The 20321-nt window shown below is 45.5% G+C and overlaps 4 protein-coding genes across 4 annotated transcripts; all 4 read right to left on the bottom strand.

The window, feature by feature from the left end:
• Positions 1-3897: 3897 nt before the first annotated feature.
• On the bottom strand, positions 3898-5448 carry F5J12DRAFT_817791 (uncharacterized protein). Its single transcript, XM_051745147.1, has 3 exons — positions 5264-5448; positions 4388-5209; positions 3898-4334 (listed from the first exon to the last, which is right to left on the bottom strand). The coding sequence occupies exon 2, from the start codon at positions 5194-5196 to the stop codon at positions 4396-4398; it is 801 nt and encodes a 266-aa protein (XP_051602418.1). The 5' UTR covers positions 5197-5209; positions 5264-5448; the 3' UTR covers positions 3898-4334; positions 4388-4395.
• A 7983-nt stretch (positions 5449-13431) lies between these two features.
• On the bottom strand, positions 13432-13839 carry F5J12DRAFT_904593 (uncharacterized protein; the record flags this gene model as incomplete). Its single annotated transcript, XM_051748547.1, has 1 exon — positions 13432-13839. The coding sequence occupies one exon, from the start codon at positions 13837-13839 to the stop codon at positions 13432-13434; it is 408 nt and encodes a 135-aa protein (XP_051602417.1).
• Positions 13840-14322: 483 nt separating this feature from the next.
• On the bottom strand, positions 14323-14559 carry F5J12DRAFT_717366 (DNA helicase Pif1 like protein; the record flags this gene model as incomplete). The annotated part of the gene is made up of 1 exon (XM_051741054.1): positions 14323-14559. A coding segment is annotated over one exon (237 nt), but the record flags the coding sequence as incomplete, so codon positions are not given.
• A 6-nt stretch (positions 14560-14565) lies between these two features.
• On the bottom strand, positions 14566-14802 carry F5J12DRAFT_717496 (uncharacterized protein; the record flags this gene model as incomplete). Its single annotated transcript, XM_051741062.1, has 1 exon — positions 14566-14802. One exon carries the CDS (start codon positions 14800-14802, stop codon positions 14566-14568), a length of 237 nt encoding a protein of 78 aa, XP_051602415.1.
• Positions 14803-20321: the final 5519 nt, after the last annotated feature.

Raw genomic sequence — 20321 nt, 5'->3', positions numbered from 1 at the left:
CTCTCACTCCAGTTTGGTAGTGTCTTGGGGTCTGTCAAGTATGGGTTTACCCTCAGGTGACCAGGCTTCAAGACCAGGTGACAGGGGCTAAGTCTGAGTGGCCAAAGTCAAGGCCAGGAGACAGGGGCCAAGTCCAGTTGGACTGGAGTTGAGGCCAGAGGTTAGGGGCTAAGTCCAGAGGACCAGACTTAAGGCCAGGAGCATGAGAATAAGACCGGTAGTGTGGGAAACCAACCGGTGTTGGAATGCACACAGGGGGAAGCCAGTCCAGGGTTGGATCTACCTCCCCTGGTCTCAGCTTATGTGCTGTACCCTTATGCAAGCTGGGGATAGCTTAAGGCTCAGCCTTAGCTATAGAGTAGACTCGGGGTGTAGTACAGAGTTGAGGGTAATACTAAATCGATATTCTGACTGAGGTGCTACAAAGTATGTACAGGGGTTAAATATGTGAGGCCAGTCTGGGATAATGAACATAGAGCCAGACTTGTTAATAAGCTATTAGCAAGAAGATTAGCAAGAGAGTGGATAGCCACAGTGGCTGTGCTGAGGCTAATAGCCAAAGTCTGGGTGACCAGCATACTGGGGTCAGACACAGGATTTGTACAGTAAGCAAAGTCAGACAAAAGGCCCAACTAAATATAGTACAGACAAAGGAAAACAGACCAGAGTTATGTCCAGGTCACCCAGACATAGACCTGGGAGGACCAGGGTGGAGCAGCACAAGGCTGGAAGGCCAGAATGGACTGGAGATAGGGGTAAAAGACCAGACTTGAGTTATTCAGGCTGGAGTTGGGTTATCTAGGACCAGAGTTGGGTTTTCTAGGCTGGACTAGGACCAGGCTTGACCGGAGATAGGGGCTAGGGGTCCAGACTGGACTGGGACTGAGTCTGAGAGTCATGGATATGACAGAGTCAACTGGCATTGTCTCAGTACCATCTATGTACCTGAGCAGCCCACAAGTGTCCAAAGACCACATTAGCCTGTCCTTGTATGTTACCCAGTTCTCTCCATCTGCTGAGAGCTTTGGGACCTTAAGGAAATCATCTCTGAGCTTGGATTTGAATGACATGTTGCTACAAGTTCCCAGTTAGTGAGCAACAGGGCTCATAACCTGTAGAATATATACTACAGGACTATTAGCTGAGTGTAAAGATGGGATGTAGAAAGTGCTCACCTCAGTTGGGTTAAGTAGCCAACTGAGGTGTGAGTATGCTACTTGAGTATGAAAATGAATGTGATTATGTAATATGGCTAAATGCGTACCATAATACTAAGTGGGATGCAGATAAAAGTATAATATGAAAGACAGAATATACAACAATTGGGAGACATATGCAATAGTTGTTGTACTTGCAGCTTGTAGTATCCATTTTTACCTTTACATTTGTTGCAATACCATCCACATTTTGGTTCTCAAAGTCTACCTCTGAAGACTGGAACTCAAAAAGAAGTGCATTTTGGATTGTATGGGTAGCATAATGTAGAGGGAAATGATGGTATATAAATGCTAATCCACAATGAACTCTCCCCTTTGTACTTGTTCAGCAATGTAACTATTCCAAATGCTTTGCACAATTGCACCCCACCTCTCCAACATCCAAAGGCATTCTGTGGCAGTTGGAACACCATCGGCAATCACACTGATCACCTCCTCTGACTCATCTGGCAGCAGAGGTGATATGAAGCCTTTGATGTCATCTAATTCCAATGGGTCATACATGCAGATGATGTTGTGAATACAACACAAAGTGGGAGGGATATGGGCCTGGATGTCCATGCCATACTCTGCAGGCATGACAAGAATTTGGAAGTGCTGTTTGATGACTCTGATTATCCATTCAATCACATTTTGAAGCTGCATGTGGCAAAGGTTATAGCATTCCTCAGCGTTTACTGATCTGTAAATTCCAATGAATTATGAGTAAATAAAAACATCGATGAAAATACTTACCATTCATGTGCACAGCCCCATTCTGCAAGATGGTATTGTTGCCCTCAGAATGGAGTCAGGAGTTGGGGGCAATTGGGGAACCCTGCATTGGCAAGGTAGTACTTGCCATCCAGAATAGTGAGATTGCTCAGCTGCACATCATGATAGACCAATGAGTCAGCCACAGACCCCTCCCACCTGCTAAGGACATATGTGAAGTGCATATCAAAATCACAGCAGAGCAGGAAATTCTGGGAGGTGAAACCTTTGTGATTTTGCATTGCATCCCTTTCCTCCAAACTGGGAGCACATGTGATGTGCATCCTGTCAATTGCACCAATAGTGTTGGTGAAAAAAGGGAAAAATTTGGGGTTATTGTGAATAGTTGGGTGGATGGGGGCATCACTGCATGGCAATTGTATGTACTTGCTGTATATATCATGAGACGAGAATGTGAACAGAATTTTTTTGAAGTACCTGGAATGATGATTAATCCACCAAAAATGGCATGGTCAAAGACTTACTTGGAGATCGTGCCATTTGACCTTTGAAAATGTTCACCTACATGTCTGATGGACAAACCAGTGACAGAGGTATATAGAAAAATCATGAGTTGCTCTTTGAGCATGACATGTTTGGAAGGACCAATTCCATGCTGTTGGAGCTCCCACAATAAGATGTCAAATATGTGCTTGTGAACTGTGAGTTCTGTATGAATTCGCTCAGGATGGCTGTTCAACAATTTGGCTACCCACCCACTCCCAGTCAGGATCAACATGTGGTATGGGATCAGGTCAGCACACCACATCACTTCCACGATGGCCTGTAGAGCATCTGCCAACATGAGTAGCAGGGATAAGAGTTGGAGGTGATGGTGGATGAGGATAAGAATGCAGAGTTTGCAGCATCAATAGTGGTCATCATTGATGTTGATGCACCTTTCCTCAATCTCATTGTCTGCAGCATCAGGAGGATCCCCACCCATCAGGTTCCTAGTTACACCTGACTCGTCAGCCATGATAGTTGTGTTGCAGTTATCGATATCACCTATGTCTCCTCCTAAATTGGAGCTCCACTTGAACTCTGTATGCTTATGTCATGAAGGCCTCAGACTTTTTTTTGGTTTTTTCACCTGGATTCTTTGTGGGACTTTGTTACCAAACTAGCTCTTAGAACTTATGCTCATTGCAGCATGCAGAGCTACAGTTGTCACACATCATTATCAAATGAAAAGCATTCAAGGGGGGCAAGTTCCAGAGGAAGTCTCAGCAGTTTAATAGAGGTGACATTGCTCTTTTGCCCCAGGAAAATGTGTTGTGTACATTTGCCAAATGCATCCAGAAGTGCCTGGAGGGCTTTGGTATCTTACAATGTCATCTTTTTGCTATTTTTGTGATGTTCTGATTCGTACTTGCTCACCTCAGCATCGTCGAACATGTCGCCAGCTCGTCTCGATCGACCACTACCAGTGTACGTCTTTCGCGTGAGTGAAACTGAAATTGACAGGTAAAATGCTGTCCAATTCACCTCGCGTTCCTCGCTCGGAGCGAAAAAAAACTTCCGTGGCCTCCGTTCAAGTTTTCCCTCGGAACCTAGTTCGCCACTGGGAGTTACATGTCAGGACCGATCTCCCATCTATCTGCCAATCGAAGGGGAAAACTGACAACTTTGGAATGCATAAATACTGGCCAGGACAGCACTAATCCGCCAGACCTTTCGAATCCTCTCACCTTATGTGCATCAATAATTGCGTCTCCTCCCGGTCTGAAAGTGCTACTCGTTTTCTGCGACGGTACCGATGCGGATGGAAATCTCACAGGTACTGAAGGTGTGCCGGGTTTCCCCGTCGTTGACATAGTAGGTCTGGCGTCTGTTTTGTCGCACCAGTACATGCCCTATGCCAGTTTGCTATCAACGTTCTGCGTTTTGTAAGCCACCTCTGACAATCAGAGAAACTCGGCTTATACAAATACTCATGCCCATGTCAGTGTGAGCCGTCCAACAGACCTCTGTGCATGTTGCTGCTCATTTCAACTAGCTAAAAAAAGATCCCAGTGGTAATAACCCGAAGCGTCAAATAGTCCTTTACATGGGTGGGGTCGGCTCTGAATCCGATTGACACCGCGAGAGCCCGACTACACTCAGACTTGCTGTACATTTGTTATGAAAGCTCAAAGAAACATCGTGTTTGAGAAAAGCCGGAAATTATACGACAAGTGTACGAAGTTGCATGGTCACCGGGAAAGATCTCATGACCGCTTTGCGCGTACTGCTCACAGGACGCTGACACTTCCTGTATGGCCGCCCAAGGTGGAGACATCGTACCATGAAGAGTAGCAGAACCGAAAGCATGACAATGCCACCTCCTCACCTAGCTCACAGCTTTTGGGAACCAAGAGTTGCCTAGAGCATTCTGATTAAGTTTTGGAAAATTTAGCATTTAAATCAACACACACAATGTCAATCAGAAAATGTATGTCTGTGAATAGCCCTTTGCGAGGTCTTTGAAGGCAAGAAATCGCCGAAAAGCAAGCTGCCTATATGCTGGGGTCTCCATGCCTCCATCGGATTGGTAATTGTGCCGCAAGGAAGTGACGCACTTCACAACCTCAGTTGGAGCTTTGGGGTACTGGCCAGTCACAACTGCATTGCTAAGCGCTTCGGTGACAGGAACCAAGTAGAAGGTTGGTCGTGTACCATCCATAGTGATGCATGGAATAGTCATGGCATCAAGGAGTGGGAGTTCTCTGGTCTGCCGTTGCTCGTTATTGTACTGGTACGCAGCAATTGCCTTTGCGATGACTTGTGGTTCAGGGTGAGTTGAACCAAACATTGTTTTGTCACCTTGCAAAACAAGCAAGACCATCGATTGTCGATTGAGTAAACAGGCATCCATTTGTGCAGTTTGGCGATGATCGCCACAGATTGTCAACGGGATAATGTGGCGACCACAGACTATTGCGTTCCGTTCTTCAAAACCCAATAAGAGGAGGGTCTCATAATAGAAGTCGTCCATGAAGCATTCTTGACCGCCATAGGTGGCCCAGTCAAGGCGTGAGAGATATCGGACAGTGCGGTCTGGGAGACCCGATTCTGCACCAATAGTGGAGTTAACGAGGGAGGGGTCTAAGTTTGCCAATGATGCTTCAGAGTTTCGAAGGAAGAATTCTCGAAATGACTGGGTTTTAACGGTGATATTGTATGCCATCAAGTCGTAGGTGGTCCAATCGCTGCCCGACTTTGGAAGTCGGATAAGATTAGCCATTTAGCAATCCTGTCTTTCAGCAAAGTAAGAGGGCAGCCAAAAACCTAGAGTACTACCTTTCTCTCACCTATGATAATTTCGCTTTTACTTAGAAGAGGTCAAGCGTAAAGGAGCAATGGTTACAAGATGGACGGAATATACTGATATCAAGCTCTGCTTCGTAAGTGTCAACGTCATGAAGCTTCGCTTACTCAGCCGCCCGGACATGATGTCACGTGACATACAAGCGGCATCTTGTGAACACTAGTGTTGTTTCAAACGTGTCTTCTGAGCAGTATTCTGCCGGTCAGTGTACACAGGTCACGGTCAAATAACCGTGACGCGTGGAAAAGTCAGTGAATTTCACTGAGAGTTGACTTAAATGTGACTTTCAGCGGTTTCTTGGGTCATTTACTTTGGGTAGCAACTGCTGAGGCTGTGCTCATTTGTCAGCCAGTCACGTGTGCGTGGACACTGATTATGTCTAAAGATGTTCACCCATGTAAGGTGGACTTCTGGCACTGCAAATGTTCAGTTCATTTGCGTTCGTGTGAAAGTTCACTGGCAAACATTCAGTAACTAGTGTGAGCATTCACTGACTGGCAGAACACTGCTTCTGAGTCTGACATACACATGTTTTGTACAATGCAGCCCTTGTTATCTTAGGCCCTGGGCTCACAGATGCCTGCTCAAACTGTCTGTCATCTCTGGCCAAGCTGCAACTTGTCTATTGTTTTTGTATAATAAAAAGATGTATGCACATGTACTACCGGATGCTGACTAACCATGCAAAAATGCGTACTATGGAGCAAAAACACAGTAGTCATAAGTCAGAAAGGAAAACAACAAAAAGAAAGCACATAAACTATACACCATTTGAAAGGTCTCATCGAGTAGTACCTTATTCTGAAAAAGAGAAGTACGGCAGCGAAACGGGCGAGCTATTCTGCACGAACCTGTGAGGTATCACCTGGGGGAGGGAGGGGAGACCCTCGAACAACAACAGCTGGGGTAATCAACACCAAACTATGGTAGATGGTAGGGCACCGGCAGACGTTCACGGAGAAAAAGGAACCACACCGCTTCAACCACCCAATCCAGAGCTATATCCAAAGTTGCCTCAATACGCAAACAGGCATATCTCGACAATAGTTGCACAGAACTGGATGACCAAGGTATTCCCAGGAAGGGTTAAGCAAGGGGGACGAACTGCCCAAAAACCAAGGGGAACGGCGGGGAAACGTGTGAGATACAATCTCGAGTCCTCAAAGGTGGTGATTGGAGAGTCGCCTGAACGACGACTGGGAGGATCAGCACAAAACACTGGGCGATGGTAGGAATACCTGGATGAGTGCGGATGGCACACATATGAAGTACATCACCTGTTTATTTGTCCATTCGTTCAATGTCTGTGTCGAGAACCCCCAGTGAACAAAGCCATCTTCGGGAGTCATACCTGCCTGGCAACAGTTTCCTTGCTATTTACTACTGCTGAATAGGCAGAAGTACGACCAAAGCGCCGTACGAGGACGTCCCGGATCAGACTGAGATCTGAGAGAGCAATGAACGTTCAACGATGACAATCTATTTCAAACTGTTTCGCTTGACCTTTTGACTCGATGTTCGGCGCAGCGTATACGAAGTCGAAAGTGGCCTCAGTAGTTACTGGGCTCAGTTGTTTCCCGTATCAAATCGGAACAGAAGCCAACGCAGTCAGGTCAACCACGCTACACAGCAGAACGTAAAATATATCGTGTGTATACTTTTTTTAGTGGGATACTGCCAGTATACGAAATAAGGGCCCGAACGGTAGTGGAATTTCCGCTTCCTTATGCAAAACATATACAAACCAACTCTGTGCGGAGTTCAGCGGACTTCTAAGTTGACACTCAGCTGTGGTCACACAGTAATCAATCTCATATGCCACTATGCCATCGAGACTATTGCTATGGTCGAGAATTGCCTTATCACCATGAGGGATGAGAACAATTTGGATGAGGAAGACAAAGATTCTGATACCTCATCTGATATCACTCAGAGGGTGCTAGTCATGCAGCAGATTTGGAACTATGCAGTGGTTGCTGCTACACTCAGTCTATACCAGGCTGCAGTCTCAACACTTCGAAGCACTACCCCAGAACCTTACCATATGTCTGCTCTTTCAGGACAGGGATGGCTAAATGAGTTGCTTAATGGGCACCCCAAGTGGATCAGAACTGAGCTTGGTGTCCACAAACATATCTTCCTCAGGCTGATATCCATCCTTTGTGAAGGGGATCTCCAAGATTTGAAGAACATCATGTTGGAGGAGCAGCTGGCAATTTCCCTGTATGCAATGGTGACAGGCTTATCAGCTTGGCACATTGGTGAGTGATTCCAATGCTTGATGGATACAATATCACAGCAAGTGCACTGTCATTTGAATTGAAATTCTGCTAAGCTTTACCCAGGTATTTTAAACAAATGCTCCACACATTCTCCAAGGGTTGCATTTATACCACATATGTTTGCCTTCCCAGAGCCAATTCACCAGTCCCCAGTTGTATCACCACCAATCCCAAACTTTATCTGTACTTCAAAGATGCCATAGGTGCCCTCAATGGTACACACATTGCATGTGCACCATCTGCAAGTGAACAAGACCTTATGCACAACTGCAAGGGTTTCTTATCTCAAAACTGTCTCGTTGCATGTTCATTCAATGGTATCATTACATACATTCTCAGAGGCTGGGAAGGGTTGGCTGCTGATGCCATGGTCTACCACAATGCCTGCTTGCAGGACTTTGCTATTCCTGATGGGCAGTATTACCATGCTGATGTGGGGTATCTGTTGACTCCACAGCTACTTGTACTGTACTGCAGCCAATGCTATCATTTGGCTGAGTGGGGGCAAGCCAATCTACAGTAAGTACCATTACATTTTATGTGTGTTTGATTCTCATTCATTCCCTACAGGCTGAGGGATGGCAAAGAGCTTTTCAACCTTCACCATGCCATGCTTTGAAACAACATTGAGCATAACTTCAGAGTTATAAAGTGACATTTTCAAACCCTTGTTCTCCCACCCAAATATGACATGGCAATCCAGTCCCACTTGCCTGTGGTGGTGTGCTGTGTTCACAATATCATCTGCCTCCACAATCCTGATGATGTTGACATGCCAGATCCTGATGAATTCAATGAAGATGATGGGCCACTTTTAACATCTGAAGAAATGGACATCAGAAGCTTGCAAGATACTCTGTTGAACACTGGGTCACATAGTCAGATGAATGCCATGTGTGATGTGATTGCAGTGCAAATGTGGGAAGATTATCACACTGAGCTCGCAAGAAGGGGTTGATTCAGTAGTTCAGTAGCTAGTTTTGCATTATATCCATGTATCCACTATGTTGCCCTCAAATTTCATGCATATATCTTATTTGCCCTCAATTTTCATGCTTGCATGGCAATTTGGAACAGCCATGATTGCAGTATAGATGCACAAGTACAGATGAACTACTTATTTCCCCCCCAAATTCGCATATTCTGGAACCTTGTAGCCAGCAGCCTCGAGCCTCATCTTAACTGACAACATTCAGTATGTTGCTGACTGAGTGGTGGCATTCTTGTAACCTGCAACATAGGAGGATTTCTCTTCAAACAACATTTGCAAGTGGACCAGGTTCTGCTCCAAAAGGTTCTTCTCAAGCTCAAACATCAACACACATGCTTCATCGAGACTTCAGCCCTTGGGATTGTTGAGGGCAGCAAGCATCTTGGAGGTACTGTCTTGCACACTGGACATTAGATCCCACACCACATCTTCAAGGCCAGCTGTCTGCAAGTGCTGCTTCTGAGAACTGCTAGAACTTCCCAGAGAAGCCACTGAGGATGTGGTGTCAAGTCTGGCAGTGGTGTCACTTTTGCACTTCTTGCCATGAGATGACAAACTAGATGACAGATTGATGGAAGTGCTTACTGATGTCATTGTGGAAGACAGTGGTGATGTAGGAATGGACAAAGGGGAAACTGTGGGGCCAGGCATGGATACAGGTGGAACACTGGACAGGGCCTGTGAAATACCCTGTGGTACAGGTGTACCTTGAATGTTTATGGCAGGCTGCACACTCCAGGGAGTCTGCATGATTTGATGTTGATTAGGGAACCTGGATTGATCCTGCACAAAGGTAAACTGTGCAGTGGGTTGCACAGGCAGTGGCTGATACTGCATATGAGGTTGTGTGAACAGTAGCTGATGCTGCACAGCAGGCAGCAGGAATGATGGTGGTGTGGGGAGCTGCATAGATACGAGCTGAGGCAATATGACAGGGTGCATGATGGAGCTGGGAAAATCAGATGATGTGGAAGTAGAAGCCTGGGACCTTTGAGTGGGGGGTAAGGCACTGGTGGCATGGTGTGCATTGGCAAGTAAAACTTCCTAGACAATGAATGAAGGGTAGACAGAGGACATATGAACAGGTAACATAGAACATCCAGAAAAGGAAACAGTCCAGGCACTGGACCATGTGGTGCACATGCTGTAGAGTACCTGACTGCATGCTGTCAGGGAGAAGTCCAAAGGTAGTCACATGACCCCTCAGAGAATGGTCTGCTTGGTCCAGTAGGAGAGCAACACAAGTCTGACAGCAGTCAGAGTGGAGATGGTTCGTAACTGACAGAAGTTGGGTGGAGTTGGTGTGGAGTGAGTGAATGACCAGCAGAAGAGGGTGTGGAGTGAGTAAGGACCTAGAGTGAATGAATGGTTATGACAACTTGTCATAACAGCTTTTCATGGTTTTATGATAGCCATTGGCTTGGACAGGTAACTGAGATACCAGATCATTGAAGTACCCTAGTTGAAAGACCATATGATCACCTGCCTTGGGTCAGATTTCCTCCACAAAATCAAGAAGCATCTTGACATCTGCATGGGACCATACAGCTTGCAACTTCAGCTGAGGCTCAGAGCTCAAACTGATTGATGGGGCCTTTCCTTTTGACCTAGAACCCCTACCTTCCATCTTGCTGTGAAGTTGATGTGAGCAGTGGGTTGGGGACACAGAATGGTCTGGCCTGCAATAAAGGTCAGTTTGTTGAGGTGGCATATCATATTATGCATATGTGGTAGCTGTGATTCATCACCTGATCAGTAAACACCACAGTCACAGATAGTCTGCAATTATCAACTTAGAAGTCCACTGAACTCCACACAGAGTTGGTTTGTATATGTTTTGCATAAGGAAGTGGAAATTCCACTACTGTTCAGGTCCTAAACCTTTTCCATCAGTTATAAGTGTAGTAATATTTAAATTTATTCCAGGGACCCTGACAACCAGTCATGCAGCTGGTGTAGCACAGATATTCCATAGATATTTGTAGAGGCTAGGCTGTGTACCACACTGTAATTATCAAACCTATACAAATTCTGGTATATACATGCTATGCTGGCAAAGTATACAGGCTATACCACAGCTATACCAGGCTGCCACTGCATAATCATCTTGTTATGGCAATGACCACACATAATAAATGCTCAGAAACAAATTAATTAATTCCAGTGCATTCCATACAGATGTGGTATACAGAATATCAAGCTACTACATGAACTGTTAGAGTTAGACTACCAGATGGGATGATCAATCTTGGCATATGGTGTCAAAGAGTGCAGGGTACAAAAGGGGAATAAACAGGAGGGTGGGCACAGGAGGGATGCAGAGGTTCATGTGGTGGGGACTGAAGTACTGAAGACAAAGAGGATGGGGGAGGCACCCTGGAGAGCAATGTTAACTTCAGTACATCAGTCATGGTGAGTATGTCTCACTTAACAGAAAGTTGGGCAAGGCATGCTGATGTGGACCTTGTACTATTGCACAAGTCAGTTGGGGATGAACTTCTACTGTAATGAAGTAGGTTGCATAGCTTACAACTGGAAGACACCAAGCAGAAGTAGGACTGGGGTGTGGAACATGATGAAACCTGGCACTGGTTGGGGTGAATGGCAGTACAGTATTATGGAGTCTAGTGGTGTGAGTCAAAGCGTGGAAAGCTGGTGAAAACCAAACAAATCCAACACCAAAGACAAATAATGTGCAAGTGGTGGTTTGCCTCTGCAGAACCTGGAGTGCAGAAAAATCTAGTGTGGGGAAATTTCAATGGCAGGTGCTCCTGGCACAAGTCAATAACGAGTTATGCAAGAGCAGATGAATGAGTGATGACTGGATGGGGGATGCTGAACAAAGTGAAGGTGTTCAGCTGAAAGGACTTCTGGAATGATGGACTTTAGGATGTGCTCCTGGTGCAAGTTGATGACAAGTTATGCAGGAGTGGAAGAATGACTAAGCAAAAGGTTGCTGACTAAACACTGATGATACTGCTGATGATGAATAGAGGTAGATAGACCCTTGATGGAGCCTCAACTACCAAGGATGATGGATGGTGACAGATAGACTCTTCCAAATGAGCCTCAACTGTCAATGATGAGATATGCACTGAAAGAGCTGAACTGACTTCTGGATTGCTTTTTCACTGGGGTTGTAGCTAGGTACATGGGGGTTTATATACTGTGGGGGGAGCACAGCTTGTGACAAACAAGGCACAAACACTTGGTAAGTAATGAGTAAGGACTGAGTAATCATGATGAGTAAGTGAGAAATGAAAAGTAAGCAAGCAAAGAAGATTGGTAAGTATTGGCAATGAACGAGTCAAGGAGAGTCAAAATATCACAGAATGAGTCAAATGGAGTCAGAAACTGAGTAAGTGCACTGATATCACATTAAGGGGTGGTGATGCAAGTCAGATCTCAGCAGAGACATCTCTATATCCAAAGATGGCATGACAGATGGGCAGTATTTCCAGATAGGGAAGTGTTAATTCCAGAATTGAAGGGCATGAGTCAGGCATAAAAGGGGGCTAGGGCATTGGGGGTCTGTGGGGCAATGGGAGCATATGCAATCACATCTCCCACCCTTTCATCCTCTCAGTGAAGTTAACAAAAACTTCATGAATGGGGCTCTGATGGAGGAGAAGGAGAAGGAGGGACATCTTCTGCTGAATCTTGCAGTAAGAAGGCAAGATGCATGTCACACTCATCATGGATGCAATCAGGGAGGCTGGAGAACAGTAGACTATGCTGCAGCTGTCATAATGTGGGAAGAATGATGGACAAGATTGGAATAAAGATGGTGCAGGGAGCAGGGAGGAACAATCCATATGCTTCATCAAGAGGGGAGACCAAAACGACCACATAAGACCTTTCTAACCAAGTGACAGACCTGAAGCGACCAAAGAACATCCTCTTGGAAGTCATACTGACAAGGAGAACATGCTGACCAAGCTGCATGGGATGAGATGGGGCTGACAATGATGGGATGAACCAGGGGGCTTCAGAGAGGAGGCCATGATTGATGGACTTAGCAAAATGAGTGTCTGATGGATGGAGTGCTGTAGAAATGTGTAGGGTGCAAGGATCCTCTCCAAATTTGGAAGGCAGAATTGTGTGGCTGAGCACTTTAAGTGAGAGTGAGAACAGGAGTTGATATCTTTGGAAATGGCAGAGATATGATGAAAACTGGAATGCCATACATGGGCACTAAAAACTTTTAATGCATGCTTAACTCACTTCCTCTTTTCTCTTTAGCACTGACAACTCATTCTTGTGTGAAGGATGACTGCTCACATCTGGCAGTCTTTCTATGCATGAGGCCTTTAGTCTTCATCTGCATGCATGGGCATTGCATGCAACTTGTCAACAAGTTAGGCAGAGTCAGCTGTAACCATGTCCACAACACCTTTGGTGTGTGACAGCAGTTCAATGTTGAATTCAACCAAGTGAACATGATGATCACATGATGCGTTTGTGTGCAAAAATTTCTCTAAGTCCATGAGTGTATCCACTGGGTATATGTGAGGCATATGATATATACTGGTGACAAGCATATGTACAACACACACTAGGACATTGGTTCCTTATGTGTGAATTATCTGGTACATGTACATTAGAGCATCTTGGCACGATAACTTGCTTCTAAGCTCTATTTTGTAAATTTATAATTTACTCTGTACATATCCATGGGTTATAAGCCTAACACACAGCATGTAACCTGGTAACCTTTTCTGGCACTTGCTTATGCCATATTTTTGACATTTGGCCATGTACCAGTAGTACCCACAAGAGGTGCCTCACTTTGCTCCAGCAGTGGGGATTGAAATGTAGTACACAGCATTCAAATGGAATTTATATAGGTAATGTGTGACATTGTTATATGCTAAGTAATTACAGGAGAATCTCAGGGAACATGACATTGTAGGTAATTTTCCCTCCTGGCTGGAGTAGCATGTGAGTGTGGTTGCAGTGGCAGATACATGACAGCACTGTGTACAGCTGCCCATGAGAAAAAACAGGCCTCATTAGATCAATGCCCATGGCATCCAATGTGAGGCCCTGGCAGCTGTTGAAGGTGGTAGCATAGGCAGGAGCCAAAGGAAACTGGCAGCAAAGGAGGGTGTGGCTGGAGTGGAGGGTGGAGGTGAACATGATGCAGGGAATGAGGATATCATCAGAGGCATGCTGGGAGAGCACATCATCTAGAATAATGCACAATGTGATGAGGTGATGACCTGTGCTGATGATAACAACATGGCAATTTTTCACAAGGCCCTGGTCAATGGAAAAGTTGCACATGAGGCAATAAACCCCACTGCAGCAAACTGGTAAAGCATGAGGTGGGAGGCTGGGAGGGCAATGGGATGTGACATAATCCAGCATGCATGGTGGGGGGATGATTCCCATGTCATTTGCTTCCTTGAGGGAATCAGCAGCAAGATATGTTGTTGCAGATGAGTTCAGCCATGAGAGAGCAATTGCATTGTAGGCATCAACCTGACAGTTGGTAGGACATAGGATGGCACACTTCAGACAAGCACATGGATCAGCCATAATATGGGATGGGAAAATGTGGTTGATGAGGTCTTCAGCTGTGGGCACATTCTGTAGAATGTTGAGGCAAACCTCTGGGCCTGTGCCATCACCAATGGCATCGACGAACTGGGCAAATTCAGGGTCATCAGCATTGCAGATAGGAATTGTGAACCAAAAGACAGAGATGATATCCCAGAGGGGTGATGCATGAATGGAAGCATCGACAATTTGTGACCTGGACCCACCTCAAATAACAGGGCAGGTCTGGCAAAAGTCACCAAGGAGTATAATGACCTTTCCACCAAATGGGGTGTCATGATCCATCAGCAAATGGCAAACCTCATCAACACATGTGAGAATGGCATGGTTGGCCATGGGTGCCTCATCCCAAATTATCAGAGAGGTGTTTCTGATGAACTCCCCATGAGGTGTGCCTGGTTGAACTGGAGACTGTAGCATTTTGTTGGTTTTGTTCACAGGGACCTAAGATCAAATGGTGAGTGCATATGTCCTTGCCACCACAAAAGCAACAGTATCATCAACATGGACAGAATTGTTGAAGGGGCTGTAAACTTGAAGCTGCACAGGGAAAACCACACTTGACATACCTCGTGCTGTAGTGTTGTACAAACAGTGATAGGTCTTTGATGTTGCCCCTGGCCTCAATGACTGCACCAACTGACCACCTGATAATGCAAAGAACCCAAAGACTGTCATGGTAGACATTGCCGCCATCCTGAATAAAAGTCACATCAGTCCTTTTAAGTGAGACATGCATCCACCCCAACCACAACCACCTGACACACCCACAACCAAACACCATACAACCACCAACTGAAACAGCAGTGGTGAGTCACCAACAAGCCCCAACAGGAGAGACACCAGACCAACACACCTGCACATCAAATTGCCAACAGATCAAGTTTAAGGAGTGAACACCTCCTCTGATAGCTGCCCCCTAAAACGACCCAAGTGCACTGTGCATTGGTAATGCCCCAACAGCACAGTTAGTGACATCTTACCTGCACTGCAACCCCTGTTCATGTGAGATGCAGTATAAAATGTTTGCCTCTGAGCCACAATCCCAGTGACCAATATAGTAGCTACAAACAGTGTACAATACCAAAGCCCTCCATAGATTATATAACTGTCATTTATGAGAGGATGTTTTCATGCTTAGAGGACAATGTATGAGCAATCTTTGATGATGTGCAGGAAGGAGGCATCTCCCTCTCCGAGTGGTTTTAAGCTGTCAAAACACGTCAACAACAACAGACAAGCAGCCAAACACTTGTGAACATGGAGGGCATCAACACACCCCTGATGGTGCAGACAACGAAGCAGAACCCCTCTGTGAAATGCCACAATAGATTTAATATCCTTCAATGTCAGGAAGGGGTACTGTTCCACAAACTCACACACTGAGTCTGTGCAACATACCAACAATGATTCTCTAGGGTACACAGACTCAGCAGTAAATTCCTCATGTATAGTAACATGGTCCAGCATATATTCTCATCGAATAAACTCATAGCTGATAGCAGCAACAACACTGGCACCAGCTGCATCAATACACAAGTGGCACATGCCACTGTCCATGGTTATCTGCACAACATTATCTGACATGACATGTACAAACAAAATGCAAATGCAGGAACCCCAATGCAACCAGTCCCCCCCCTCCCCCCCCCCCGAAAGGAAATCACACGTGATCAGACTTAACAGTCCAGTATGGTCATGTTGAGAATGCGATCCGGAGTTACAGTAGCATCTTGGAGTTTTGCCCAGAGGGCTTGGAATTGTTCCCCGACCCTCGGAATTAAATTCCAATGTCAATGCACTTACTAATTATGGTACTATAAATTTTCCGCACTGTTCTTTTCCACCTCAGTGACTACTTCGTACACTGAGGTGAGTATAGCTAGATTCTGCTCATTTACTTGGTACTGATGTAGTGTAGAAACTCATACCTTCGTTAGGTACTAATAAAGTGACTACTTCGTACACTGAGAAACTCATACCTTTGTTAGGTTATGAGCCCCACTCTCACGCTCTAATTCTGAAAGAGTTAATACACAGCAACAATACCCACTATGGCAAAAGACGATCATTCCTTACAAGTCCCAACCCTAAATGTGGACAGAAGCAACTGGCTATATTACAAGGCTTGGGTTGAATGGGCTGTCAGCTCAAAAGGGCTGATTGGACACCTGACTGGCTTGGATGCGAAACCAGAGGACCCTTCAGCAGGGAAAGATGCCTCCTGGAAGCCCACAGCCATGGAGCAAAAACTTGTTAGCGAATACCCAGAAAAACTCCAGCAATGGGCTAAGGACAATGGATATGTCAAGCAAGTGATCGCTGTGTCACTCCCAGAATCTCTGTTCCTTCGAGTCCTGAAGGAAGAGACTGCAAAGAGTGTGTGGGGTGTCCTCACCGACCTTTTCCAAAACTGCTCTTGTGTTGTCACTATTGATCTTCAGAGAAAACTCCAAGAATCCTGCTGTTCAGAAAAAGGCAATGTCTGCACTCACTTCGACAAGATGCACACACTGCACAAACAACTTGCCACACTTGGACAGTCAATCACAGATGATGACTTCGCAGCCATCATCCTCAGTTCACTTCCCACTTCTTACGACTCCAACCTCACAGCTACAGTGGCTCACAAAATTGTCCCAATGTTTGCATGTTTTTCATTAATCATGGTGTAGTGAGTGAACTATCATTATTGAGTCCAAGGTGTTGGTGGATGGATCAAAGCAGCTGGTCATGGCTCTCTGATGAGCCATATTACATAATATTTGGATGGAAACTGATGACAGAATATCTAAATGAAAATGAGAGCTCATTGGGACAATTATGTAACTTTGTGATATGCTGGGGATGTAGTCCCTGGGAACACATATAAAACATGGTGAGATGCTCACCAATGCTTACATAACACACCACATGGTCTACTGAATGATTTGTCAATGCACAAACAATGCCAAACAGTGATTTTGCACCACTAATCCTCCTTGCTGTAACACAAGTCAGGAAATCACCATTCTGGCTCATCAGGGACATTCTCTCAGGGCAACCTCAGCAAATTCTGGTGTACATCATAGTATAATCAATAGAATATGCTATCAGCACCATTGGTCACTTCAGAAACCTGCTGGCAGTTATCTCCTGCACTGTTTCCCCACCAATGCCACATGTGTCCTGGAATTAATCAGTACTGTGAGAGCTGGAAATGATGTGGAGGTGCAATCTGGCATTCATCCTATCATAAATAAACCAATCACCCATTAACTAGTGCATTTCTGTGATGGGGAAACTGGTTTGGAGGTGAAGCTAAACCCTCTCTCACTCCAGGTACCATGGGGAGGGATATGCTACTGAGCCACCAGGTTGCACATTCCTGGCCTTCTATCTGGCACTGGATATTCCCTTTAGTCTTATATGAGCAAATAACTCCTTCCCAGTGATCCCCAGTTCAGCTCAGAGTACAGTCTGGCCCACCCTCCCATGATACTGGGAGTGCCCAGGAGGGTTGTGCTCCACCTGAGCCTTCAGGCAGGCATTTATTCAGCTGTGATGTAGTAGTTAATGGGTGATTTGTTTGTTTATGATAGGATGAATGTCAGATTGCACCTCCACATCATTCTCAGCTCTCACAGTACTGATTAATTCCAGGACACATGTGGCATTGGTGGGGAAACAGTGCAGGAGATAACTGCCAGCAGGTTTCTGAAGTGACCAATGGTGCTGATAGCATATTCTATTGATTATACTATGATGTACACCAGAATTTGCTGAGGTTGCCCTGAGAGAATGTCCCTGATGAGCCAGAATGGTGATTTCCTGACTTGTGTTACAGCAAGGAGGATTAGTGGTGCAAAATCACTGTTTGGCATTGTTTGTGTGTTGACAAATCATTCAGTAGACCATGTGATACATTATGTAAGCATTGGTGAGCATCTCGCCATGTTATATATGTGTTCCCAAGGACTACATCCCCAGCATATCACAAAGTTACATAATTGTCCCAATGAGCTCTCCTTTTCATTTGGCTATTCTGTCATCAGTTTCCATCCAAATATTATGTAATATGGCTCATCAGAGAGCCATGAATAGCTGCTTTGATCCATCCACCAACACCTTGGACTCAATAATGATAGTTCACTCACTACACCATGATTAATGAAAAACATGCAAACATTGGGACAATTTTGTGAGCCACTGTATGACATCTTCGGCCCTAGTCATGCAAAAGGACCTATCTCCAGACTTTATAGTCAAAGTAATTTCTGATGAATATGATAGGTGCCAAACACAGATGAAGAGAGGCAACTCTGGAAACTCCAGAAATTCCGAAGATGCAGCTTACTCAGCAAAGGATGGAAAGAAATCCACTTGTGAAAACTGTGGAAAGAAAGGTCATATGAAAGACCAATGCTGGGAAGAGGGTGGCGGAAAAGCTGGGCAAGCACCCAAGTGGTTCCAGAACAAGGGGAAAGGGAAAAAGAAGGAGAAAGGTACTGGAAAAGCGGCCACTGTGGCCAGTGCATCAGCCAGCTCAAGTGCACAGACCAGCACTGACTCAGAACCTGACGGAGTTTGGCTAGCACACCCACAGGATGATGACTGGCTTATGGAAATTGCAGAGGAAGAAATTCCAAACCCCCAGGACATCACTAATGCATACATGAACAACTACAATCATGCTCTGCTCACAGGCGAAAGCCTAAATTCCACAAAAGAGACAATCCTGTTCAACTCTGGCACTTCACATCACATGTCCTCCTACCACAGCAAATTCCTTGATTACAAGCCAATTGTACCCAAACCTATCACTGCTGCTGACAACCACACCTTCCATGCCATAGGGAAAGGCAACCTTGCAATTTCACTCCCAAATGGCACTGCCCAGACCCATATTTGACTCAAGGATGTGCTCTATGCTCCCAAGATGGGAATTACACTTGTTTCCATTAGCAAACTTGATGTCGCTGGGTATGTGGCATTATTCCGAGACAAGCATTGTCAAATTTTCGACGCTCGGAAAAAGAAAGGAGCCGAAATTCCGATGCAAAAAGGTCTCTACTGTCTCAAACAAGCTCATTGTGCCTTCGCAGGCCTAGCCAAGGCCATGGAATCCCTAACCATGGAGGAGATTCACATAAGGCTTGGCCACATTGCTCCTGAAGCCATCCAGTGCATGCTCAAGGATGGAACAATCACCGGAATCACTGGAATTAAGCTGGACGAGGTGCATTCCACCATGGGTGCATGCAGTTCATGCGAGTATGCCAAAGCCACTCGGAAGCCCATTGGGAAGGAGCATGACCCACCCTGCCGTGAACATCTTGGCAATGAGGTCCACACAGATCTCTGGGGACCTTCTCCAGTCCAAACCCCTGGCCACAGCCAATACTACATGTCATTCATGGACGACCACACCCACTACACCAAGCTGTACCTCTAGAAGATGAAAGCTGAGACCTTCACATCATACAAGGCCTATGAAGCATGGCTGAACACGCAGTTTGACACCAAAGTCAAGTGACTTTGCTCAGATCATGGGGGAGAGTATCTTAGTGTGGAATTTTCAGAATATCTGAAATCCTGAGGCACAGAACGATGCATAACCATCCATGATACCCCCGAACACAATGGAGTTGCAGAATGACTCAACAGAACACTTGTTGAGCATGTACATGTGATGATTCATGCCAGCAGCCTACCCAAGAACCTCTGGGGGGAGGCCATTATGCATGCTACTTGGCTCAAAAACTGCTTGTTGACTTGCTGTCTAGGCACAAAAACTCCCTATGAAATGCTCTACCAAAGACCACCTGATCTCTCAAAAATTCCAGTCTGGGGGTGTCATGTCAAGGTCCATGACACCTCTGGCTCCAAACTAGACATGTGAGCCTGAGACAGACACTGGGTAGGTTTTGACCCTGAGAGTGATGGCCACTGTATCTACTGGCCTGACACACAAGCAATCAGAATTGAAAGAAGTGTCATTTTTGAGCACCAGGATGTGTCTGTACCACATGGTGTGCCGCTTGAGGGGGAGCAGGGGAATTCTGACACCTCAGAAAGAAATTCTGAAGCCTCAAAACGAAATTCCGAAGCCTCAGAACGGAATTCCGCAGCTTCACAGGGAAATTCTGAGGCCCTGCAGATGGTTGAGCGACCCACTGAAGCAACTTCAGGAATTCCGAGACTAATTTCAGACCCACTTGGAGACA

Source organism: Pisolithus orientalis, assembly GCF_024613125.1.
Source record: "Pisolithus orientalis strain OTSU chromosome Unknown F5J12scaffold_7, whole genome shotgun sequence".
Classification (NCBI taxonomy): Eukaryota; Fungi; Basidiomycota; class Agaricomycetes; order Boletales; family Pisolithaceae; genus Pisolithus; species Pisolithus orientalis.
The sequence above is the reverse complement of the archived record's forward strand: the minus strand, read 5'-3'. Positions and strand labels throughout refer to the sequence as shown.